At 37.0% G+C, this 10,512-nt stretch overlaps 1 protein-coding gene across 6 annotated transcripts; it reads right to left on the bottom strand.

Moving 5' to 3' along the window:
* Positions 1-9: 9 nt before the first annotated feature.
* Positions 10-9,276, bottom strand: LOC110024556 (zinc finger CCCH domain-containing protein 54-like). 6 transcript variants are annotated; one of them, XM_020724595.1, is made up of 8 exons: positions 9,111-9,276; positions 8,980-9,034; positions 7,808-8,603; positions 7,440-7,607; positions 7,186-7,341; positions 6,578-6,654; positions 1,462-1,573; positions 588-922 (listed from the first exon to the last, which is right to left on the bottom strand). In XM_020724595.1, the coding sequence occupies exons 3-7, from the start codon at positions 8,584-8,586 to the stop codon at positions 1,476-1,478; spliced, it is 1,278 nt and encodes a 425-aa protein (XP_020580254.1). In that variant the 5' UTR covers positions 8,587-8,603; positions 8,980-9,034; positions 9,111-9,276; the 3' UTR covers positions 588-922; positions 1,462-1,475. The 6 variants fall into 6 exon arrangements, with proteins under 6 accessions (XP_020580257.1, XP_020580254.1, XP_020580253.1 ...); XM_020724594.1 differs by having other exon boundaries at positions 8,980-9,276; XM_020724596.1 differs by having other exon boundaries at positions 1,462-1,570; positions 8,980-9,276.
* Between the last annotated feature and the right edge of the window lie 1,236 nt (positions 9,277-10,512).

Here is a 10,512-nt window from a genome sequence, read left to right as displayed (position 1 = left end):
GCTACTCGATTGGTTCAGCAATGAACTAGTTGTAATATCTAAAGGTAAACCGACCCTTTGGCCCGCCTTTGGATGATGACCTGACCCCAGGGTTGCTGCTTAATCTAATGACCCCATGTATGACTGATCTGCCAGTCTACCTTCCATCGTACATTCTTCTCTGATTGTCAGATTGTCTCAAGATTCGTGTTATAGTGTCAACCAATCACCTGATCTTCCAGCGATCATCCTTTCTCCTGACTGTTGGATTGGCTTGAGGTTAAAGGATGTGTCGCGTCTAGCCGGTCTCCTAGTCTTCAAACAATCATCCTCTCCTGACTGTTGGATTGTTCTGAGATTAGTGCCATCGAATTTTTCGTATACACATAATAATATGTAAATACATAGGAATTAAATGGCATCTATGTAAACCCTCCATATATATAAAAGTGATGGACTTAAATGCAACTTTATATAAAGTTTGGGGAAGAAAATGTAATATTCAATTCCATCAAAATCAATTCAACAGCAGCAGAGTATGATTCTGAGCAGTAAAACTATAATCAACAGACATAATTTCATGAAGAGCAGATTCTTAGAATGATGATGTAATTAGTAAACTAACTCGAAGAAAAGAGTGCCCAAAGGTTATATTGGCATTTATTTATGAAGTTATAAATATTAAACTATACATATTAAGCTATATACCTTCTGTGTCTACTATTATCAGTCACTTCTGTTCATTTCTTAGCATAAATGTAACTCTGGTTTAAGATTAACTATGACTGGTGAAGAATGTTTACTGATAATTTGACCTGTTTTCTTCTTTATTTTCTTTCTGATTTGTGTGGTTTTGCTTCTCTTAAACTCTATATAACGGTCGATATTAGTGCTTGTTAGTGGCGGCTATGCGAAGGAGTTCTCGTGGAGCACAATTTGATCCCTGCAATAACAAAAAAGAAGTTTTGAGCAACATAAAATGTTTGTTGGGGCAATTACATACAGATTACCCGAAATATTGCTATTTATAAATCAAGCACTCTCTTTCGTCCATATTTTTAAATTCTCACTCAAATATTAAATTATATGATAAAACCCAAACCCATATTCTTCATTTTTTTCAAATTCTCAATGATTTGATCGTGACACGAGTAAACGCACGGTTCAATGGGTCAAATATATCACCTTGGCGCTTGATTTGTAAAACATCGATGTTCTGGGTGCCGTTTATATAATTATCCCTTATTTGTTTGATTAAAACAAAACGAACTAAATAATAATTAGTTAAGTAATGAAATTTTTCTCAAATTTGTTGATGAAACTTTGAAACCACTGACAAGAAAGCATTAAAGCCGAGTCCATTGTGAGAACTTTCAGGGGTATGATGCAAAGCTCAACCAAGAAGATGTTTACATAAATTTCCACTAGGCGAAAAGGGTACTTTAAGCAATTTAGGACCAATTTATTTATTTATTTTCTTACCTCTGCAGAGTACTCTAACCCTTGCTTGTATTTCTAGTCTTGCCGTCAGTAGGATAGGGAATGTTTAGAGCTTCGAAGTTATCGTAGAAATGCTCATCCAATGGAAATTCTTCTGGAACAGCAATACAAAAATGTAGGAGTGAGAAGAGAATAATGCTTCGCTTTCCAAATTGGAACCTTATGAACAGATTGAATGGCAATTGTGAGTTTCATGAATAGTAGAAATATTTTATATTAGATGAGAATTTCAAAATATGTTCAGACTACTAAGTAGTATTCATAGGAAAATTGACATTTATATTATATTAGATGAGAATTTCAAAACCTTTTTTTTGCATCATCCCTTTGATATATATCAGAAAAGATATAAAGATACTTGTAAATCAGAAACGCGTCAGCATGGATCTCAAGGAGTTCCAATGGAAGTGGAGACAAAGAAGTACGACTAATAATGGTCCACTAGTGGAAGACCAAAGGACCTACTGGCGGAAGATTGAAGGGCCTACTATCGTAAGACCAATCGACCCACATGATTAGGTGCATCATCTATCTCTCTCACACACACTCTCTCTATATCTCTCTCTCATGTCTTACGCTCTTTTGCTTACTCTGATTCGCGGACAATTTAGGATTCAAGACCATCACTTTCTTATCACTTTGAAATTACCTTTCAGCCAACATTCCTAGGTTAATTCGCCTACAATAGAGAGATAATGCTAAAAATATATTGACTTGATGAAATTATTAGTTTTAAGGAGCCATTACATACATAGCACGCAATTCTTATGTATCTACATATCTCACACCTAAACTTTAATATTGTTGAGATTTATATCTAATGTAGTCCTATTTGTAAATAGGAGAAATCTAGATATTTAATTGTAATGTTGTAAGGCTCTTTATAAGCCCAAGTCATCAATAAAATGAGTAGATTTTAAGAAAAATTACTTCTATTTGGTATGGAAGCCAAGCCAAGTCAAATTTCGAGAATCCTTCTGCACCGGAGAAATTATTCCATACAAAGCACTTATGCAGCTCTGCGTGCGGACTTCCAGTAATATGCCGCCACGTGGATATTATTGGGAGATTATTGAAATGAAACCGCAGAGATTATTGAGGAGTTATTGGGCTGTTATTATGAGATTATTGTGAGGGTTATACTGAGAGCGGGGATTATTGAAATGAAGCTCTGCGTGCGGACTATGCCAAGTCAAATTTCGAGAATCCTTCTGCACCGGAGAAATTATTCCATACAAAGCACTTATGCAGCTCTGCGTGCGGACTTCCAGTAATATGCCGCCACGTGGATATTATTGGGAGATTATTGAAATGAAACCGCAGAGATTATTGAGGAGTTATTGGGCTGTTATTATGAGATTATTGTGAGGGTTATACTGAGAGGGGGGATTATTGAAATGAAGCTCTGCGTGCGGACTATGCCAAGTCAAATTTCGAGAATCCTTCTGCACCGGAGAAATTATTCCATACAAAGCACTTATGCAGCTCTGCGTGCGGACTTCCAGTAATATGCCGCCACGTGGATATTATTGGGAGATTATTGAAATGAAACCGCGGAGATTATTGAGGAGTTATTGGGCTGTTATTATGAGATTATTGTGAGAGTTATACTGAGAGCGGAGATTATTGGGGGTTATTGGGGTGTTATTATGAGATTATTGCGGAACCGTAGAGTTTATTGAGAGTATAATAGTGAAGGTTATTAAGAGATTATAGCGACATCATTAAAATTAATTTTTCAATAACCCCAGGTATCCTTTGAATAATCTCCGGAGAAAACGGGCCTGATGTAACACACATGATCATATTACTTGGAGTACGCACTTGGTGTTGCGTAATAATTTCTCTCAGAGAAAAGATGGGAGCTTCGTCATAATAATTTCTCTCAGAGAAAAGATGGGAGCTTCGTGGCTCTTCTGCGTTGCGATCCCGTGGCTGCTTCCCAAGCTAGTCGCGATCTCGTGCTTCGTGGGTTACAGCTTACCGGCGCGAGTAGGGAGGCGGAGCAAATTCTTCCTAAGTCTGTGATGCAGTGCAGGGATCCAGTCGCTGCTCTACCCGAGTGCAGAAGAAGCGAAAGAGGAGAACTACGTAGGTCTGTGTAGCCCGTGCATCGCAGAATGAACTCTTACAACTTGCAGCTTCGGAAGACGGGAAATTGGTGATCCCGTCGTTGCTTTCCAGCGAACCCTAATCACGATAATTGGAAGTTTCGAAGGTCTTCGTACATGGCGATTCTTTTGTTTTCCATGAAGCAGAGGGGAATTGTTTCGGCATCTCTGCGTCGCGCGAGTGACGGAACAGGGGGCTTCGCGTATAACAGAAACTGGTGAGGGCTTCAGATCGAGCATACGAAGCAAAGAAGAGCTAAATTTAGTTTGATCTTGATGATGAGATAGAGCGAGATCAGGTCAGTAAGAGGAAGGAGAGAAGTTCCGGGGAAGATGAATCCTGAAGTTCTGAAGGTCTTGGTCGGGCGCATGCAAGGAGGCAGTGTCTCGACGGGAGTCACTTCAGCACGTCTTTCGGCTCAGTTGAGTGGACTTCTAGATTTGCGATCAGCTTTGGCTACACTGCGCTCAGGTATGACAAATGCTCAAGAGGACATCCGCACATGCTACAACTGTGAAAAAGTAGAACGCCTGAGCAAGACTTGTCTCATATTGGGAGGTAGTTAAAGAGGATCCAAAATAGAAGGCTGCCATGTTGGAGGAACATGGCGCTCTCGAGAAGAAGAGGTCGTGTGAGCTCGCGTTACTACCAATAGAGAAAAAAACAGTCATGCGCAAATGGGTTTTCACAGTGAAGCATACCTCAGAAGGAAAAATTGATCGCTATAAAGCAGGTTTCGTGGCGAAAGAATATAGTCAGACATATGACATCGACTATAATGAAACATTTGCACAATTGGCGAAAAGGAGCACGATCAAGATACTCGTTTCTCTGGTTGTAAATGGTGGATGAATGTTACACCAATTAAATGTGAAGAATGCATTTCTTCATGAGAATCTATTAGAGGAGGTGAACATGGAGATACCCTCAAGCTTAAACAAAAAAAATTGATCTCTACAAAGCACAGTTGGTGGCAATAGGGTATAGTCAGACATATGACATCGATTATGACGAGACATTAACACTAGTGACGAAGAGTAGCATGATAGGATACTCGTTTCTCTAGCTGTAAATGGTGGATGAAGGTTACAGCAATTGGATGTGAAGAATGTATTTCTTCATGGAGATGTGTTAGAGGAGGTGAACATGGAGATATCCCCAGGCTTCGGTACAACCAAACAAATGGCAATGTATGTAAACATAAAAAATCATTATACGGGTTGAAACAGTCTCCTGGAGTTTGGTCGAAAAGGTTCAAGAGAGTAATGATAAGCATGAACTATCAACAGATCAACGTTGACCACACAATATTCTTTTGATGACATGTCAGTCACATTATTATGTTTGCCTTGTATGTAGATGATATGATAGTCATTGGTGATAATGAGGAAAAGATTGCGTAGCTGAAGATAAAATTGGGCAAAGAATTTGAGATAAAGGACTTAGAACAAGTTAGATACTTGGGATTGAGGTGGCTCGTGGAGTAGAAAATATTGTTTTATCTCAGAAGAAGTATGTGCTAGACTTGTTCACAGAGCAGACATGGTGAGATGCAAGCTTGTAGTTTCACCAATTGTTCGGAAGAAAATGTTGAGCACAGAGACAGGAGAGCCAGTTGATCGCGAAAAATATAAGAGATTGGTGAGTCGTCTCATCTATTTGAGTCGCACTCATCCCAACATATCATTTGTGATAAGCGTGGTGAGTCGCCATATGCATGATCCAAGGAAAGGCAACATAGATACAGTGTATCAGATTCTGAGACACTTGAAGAGTGCATCAAGGAAGGGGTTGAGCTTTAGGAAGAATGAGCATGTAAGCATTAAGGGCTAATGTGACTCTATTTGGGCGAGTTGTACTGATGACAGGAGGCCCGCATCTGGATACTATATATTCGTAGGGGGCAACTTGGTCACTTGTAAGAGCAAGAAACAATCAGTAGTAGTAAGGTCAACAGCAGAGGCGGAGTATAGATCCCTAGCCTTAGGAGTTGCCGAGATGATGTGGCTGAGAGCCTTGTTGGTATAGCTCAAGGTGGACCAAAGAGCTCAAATGAAATATGGCGTGATAACAAGTCAACGATCAGTATCGCCAACAACCGATGTAACGTGGTAGAACTAAAAATGTGGAGATTGATATAATCTTTATCAATGTAGAACTGAGTAATGAACTACTGGAGCTAAGTCATGTAGCCACTGGAGAGCAGGAGCTCAAATGAAATATGGCGCGATAACAAGTCAACAATCAGTATCACCAACAACCCGGTGCAACGTGATAGAACTAAAAATGTGGAGATTGATAGAATTTTTATTAATGTAGAGCTGAATAATGAACTACAGAAGATAAGTCATGTAGCCACTGGAGAGCAAGTGGCTGACTGCCTCTCCAAAGGACTTAGCTCATCAGGTTTGTATAAGTTGTATGACAAGATGGGCTTAGTGGATATCTTTTGGTGTTGAGATTTGTATCTAATGTAGAGTTCTATTTGTAAATAGGAGAAGTCTAGAAATTTAATTGTAAATGTTATAGGGCTCTATATAAGCCCAAGCCATCAATGAAATGATTAGATTTTAAGAACAGTTATTTCTATTCAAATTTACACACATAGCACTACTTATGTAAATTTACACGCATATTCATCAATGAAATGACCATTCAATTAAGTCCTAGATATGTAAATTTCCCTACTTATAAAGATGTTTTTTATCTTTCTCACTTGAAATAAGATGGCATAGATACAACATATTCACACCCGGTAGTTTTAAGTTATTAACAGAATGGTCAAAGTTGGATTGCTAGTTTAGTGGCACTTGTTCTAAATTGAAGTTGGATAGGTGCATTCTGTCGAGTTCTAGCAGCTTTTCTCGCTCCTCAAAGTTCATTTTAAGCCCCCTAAAACCTTCAAATTCCTAAGAACATTGTTAATGCTTGATTAAAACCAAACTAGACATACAGTAGAACAAAATTGGAATTGCAAATTTCTTACCTTGTCGAAACTCTGAATCAAAATCAACATAGTGCGATGGATGATTAGTTGCAGATTTGCTCCTTTCAGCTTGAGTCCTGTATTATGAACAGAACAATGATTAAATGAGAGTGAATACATATGAGAATACATATATAAGCTCCCAAAAACTAAAATTAAGCCTTGTTTGGGACCACTTTTTTTTTTTTTTTTTTTGCTTTTATTTTAAAAAGCATGTCTTTTAATGCATTTTCTTATATTTTTATTTTTGTTTCAATTTTCTTTTTTGAAAAAAAGACTCAAAACATCTAAAAATTGCTTTGAGTATTGTTAAAAACAATTAAAAATGTTATATCATTTCAAACATGTTTCGTTTTAAAATAATAACATAAACAAAAATAAGAATAAAAATAAAAAACAAAAGTGATCCCATACGGTCAATTTCTTGCTTTCGATTTATTAATAATATTTTTTATTTTATTTTATTTATGTTTTGATTTAAATTGAATCATGTCTGATTTTGGTAGTTATTTCAAAAACAAAAGTGAAAACTAAAACAAAATCATAAAATAAAAGTGATGTCAGACGGCCCTAAAATTTTGTACCTATCAATCATCCTTAATTTGTACCTGTACGGCTTGACGAAGACCCGATCGCCACAAATATAGTGAGGAACTTGCTTCATCAAGATTTCACTCACTGTCTCTGGATAAACAAAGCTGACAAACCCAAACATTCGTTTTTCTTGGTAAGGAATTCTCACATCGCTTACTGGACCAAATTGCCTAATGCAAAGATAACATCAATAGAAAACATTATTGTTAATGTCTGACAGGCTTTCAGACTATCAGAAACTACAAGGAATATGAAGAAAAATATGTACTTGAAGTAATTGAAAATATCTTCTAATGTGAATGAGCTTTCTGCTGGAAAAGTGAGGTAAATCTTATGAGAACCCATGGCTGTAAATCGTGCTTCATTCCTCTCATTCCTGTTGTCCAAATATTTCGGTGCAGCCTCTGCTAAGATGACTGAATGCTGACCATGAGGCCTAAAATGCACATAAAGGTTACTATATAGTAAACATATAAAGTTTGGGAAATCAACACACTCTCAATTAAACACCGTTTTTGTGTCCATGAACCAACATGAACACACTATTAACAAGCCAAATTCGAATAGAAAAAATTGAACGAGCATAACATGAACAAACACCGAGCTCACTGAAGCTCGGCTCATCGACACTCCTACCTATCTATGAGTCTGATACTGTTCTTCAAACGAGCAAGCAGCTTCGTCAAGTTGAATCCAGCCTTCCCATGCCTTTGGCTCTCAATGAAATACCCGTCGGCTTCAAGATTCTTCCCATACTTCTCATAATACAGCCTTGGTAATGAGTCGATCGGAACGGGTACCCCTCTCCGAGCTCTCAAGAGCTCTGTGATCTCTGTTTCCAGCTTCTCAAGAGACCGGAGAGAGCAGCCATGATCCTTACTCTGCAACTCATTCAAGCACGAGCTGAAACTCCGTGAATGAGATGGCCCATGGAAATATCTGCAGTTCCCTCCATGTTTGCAGTATCCTCTATAGTAGTAATAGCATGTTCCTGTGGGAAATTCAGGAAGACTCGGAGATCTCCTACTTCTTGTTGAGTGGTAATTCTCATCTGAAGTAAAGAAGTTTGGTTGTTCGATAAGGGAGCATTCTTCTTGGACCGAATCTTGGTACGTTCGGGGAGCGAAATCTGTGTTCTGACCTAAATCGGAAGGAGTCCGGAGATTCCAATATTCAGGAGGGATTTGAAATGCAAGAGGGGATGAGACTGAGCGCGAATTTTGTAAGTTTCCGAGCATTGTTTTGACTTCTTCAATGGTGGAGATCAATGTCCTTTCAGGGCCATTGGCTAGCTGCAACATCTCAATTTCTGTTGGATCGTTTAACAGAATAATCCCCATGATTTTCTTGAAATTTTGTCGTTCAAGTTTCTGTATTCGCTCGACGACCATTTTTGTTATTTCTGAGAAATTCATTCTGTCGGATTCTGTCTCTGAGAATGCAAACAAAAGTGGTTGTGAGAGCAAGAAACAATGGTGAAGACTGCATCATTCGTTTTATAAAACCCTAAATCCTAAATTCGAAGCTCAACAATTGTACAAGTGAATTTAACGATAAGTTCAGCAAAGACTGAAACGCAAACCAAGAACATTAATTCCACAATAAAAAGAAACAAAATTAGTGAACAACAATCTCAAAACCAGAAAAATGAAAGAATTCAACAAAGATGACTGACCATCAGTCGTACCTTCATAAACAAAACCTAACAAAATAGAACCTTTTAAATCACCAAAAAAATAAAAAAATAAAAGCTTACAGCCGGCCATAAATCACCAAAAAAATAAAAAAATAAAAAAATAAAAGCTTACAGCCGGCCATTGCTGCACCTTGACAGTTCTGCTGAGAAGGGAGATCCAGAGATTCCTAAAGAGAATAAAAAAAATTACAACAATTACTTTTTTATGTTTTGATTATGTTGATGAGCAGGCTGAATTTCAACCAAATATAAAAGATCTTGTTTGTGACATCCGAAGCTCATTAAGAAGAAGAAGAAAAGACTGAAATGGGCAAAATTTTCTTTCCCAAACCACAGTTTGGGAAGAAGGAAGCAGACGTGACAGTGGATATCTTGGCGGGTTTTATCGGTATTGAGAAAATTTCGCATCACCGTTCAAAAAAAAGGAGAAGACCTCTTCAATGGGCTATTTTTTAGGGTTTAATCATTGAATTCGAACGGGAAAGATGAACGGTGCAACGTTTCATTTTTTTTTGCTATATTTCAAAGAAATCAAAAACTAAAATTTGCGAAAATGGAAAATGAAAGTTTTTAAAATTTTCGTATTTATTAAAAATGGTATATTTAAATTCATTAGATTTGAATAATTTTAAAAACATGTATATTACGGTTATTGTCGCCGCGACTGCTGGCCATCTCCCACTCACCTTCGTAGACACTGCTTTCATCAACCACCTACCGCTAGCCCCTTTTGGATTCACCGGTTGTGTTTTACACCAATTTCATTTATTTTCAAATCAAACACAACACCATTATCATCATCCTAGCAATGACTTTCTTTGCCTTGAGTGATCCTTTGTCATAAAATTTGCTCGAATAATCCCGATAAGGTTCAAATATCATGAAGCGGGTTTGAGCCATAGCTGAATTTGGTTCTACAATATTCGAACATGTTCCCCTAACATTTAAAAATTATATGTAATTTTCTTAAATGAATTAGTCAGTGAGAAAATATAAAGTCAAATTACAATAAGGCTAAAAAAAATTACACATTTTTTTTTATAAACATTCCTTAAATTTAGAGTAGGTGAAAGCAATTGAAATGCATTGTTTATAATACAGCTTCATCTATCATTTATTATACATCAACAAAAGAAAAATTTATCTGATTAATTATAAATTTTGATGCAAGCTTTCCTTCTCAAAGTGCCCAAATATTTTTAGAAATTTTAAAAAAAAATTAATTTTGAGATCACATGAACTCCATTTTTCAACAAATTTATATTGAAGATAAAAGCATGATTAGAAAATTTGAGTGTTTATTCTAATGGAAATGTGTATTTTGAAGAAATGGATTTTATGATTTTAAAATGGCTCGATTTTGGGTTCATTAAGGCTCTCAGATGCCCAAACACACCATTAATGTAAAATTTTTTCATACCATATGACAGTTCGTGAAGCATTTTTAAGAACTAACGTTTAATGTCAATGTCCACAGACAATGTTGATGACCATCATCATTTATCACACATTTGCAATAAATCAATGTTTGCAACAACTCTCTCGTTCTTTAACATTTGTTATCAACATCGATTGATGCGAAGGAATAACATCATTTTTCGTCGTCAAGCAGCCAATACCAATATCTGTCATCTTTCATTGCCAT

This window comes from Phalaenopsis equestris, unplaced genomic scaffold, assembly GCF_001263595.1.
Source record: "Phalaenopsis equestris unplaced genomic scaffold, ASM126359v1 Scaffold000258, whole genome shotgun sequence".
Classification (NCBI taxonomy): Eukaryota; Viridiplantae; Streptophyta; class Magnoliopsida; order Asparagales; family Orchidaceae; genus Phalaenopsis; species Phalaenopsis equestris.
This window is presented reverse-complemented; position numbering and strand designations above follow the sequence as displayed.

What these genes read in the sequence shown, in the direction of transcription:
- LOC110024556 (XM_020724594.1), bottom strand. Translation starts at nt 8,586, where the DNA reads ATGAATTTCTCAGAAATAACAAAAATGGTCGTCGAGCGAATACAGAAA. An exon ending in GATATTTTCAATTACTTCAA is followed by an intron (nt 7,342 to 7,439) that starts GTACATATTTTT and finishes TCTTTGCATTAG; the next exon opens with GCAATTTGGTCCAGTAAGCG. An exon ending in GTCTTCGTCAAGCCGTACAG is followed by an intron (nt 6,655 to 7,185) that starts GTACAAATTAAG and finishes TTCATAATACAG; the next exon opens with GACTCAAGCTGAAAGGAGCA.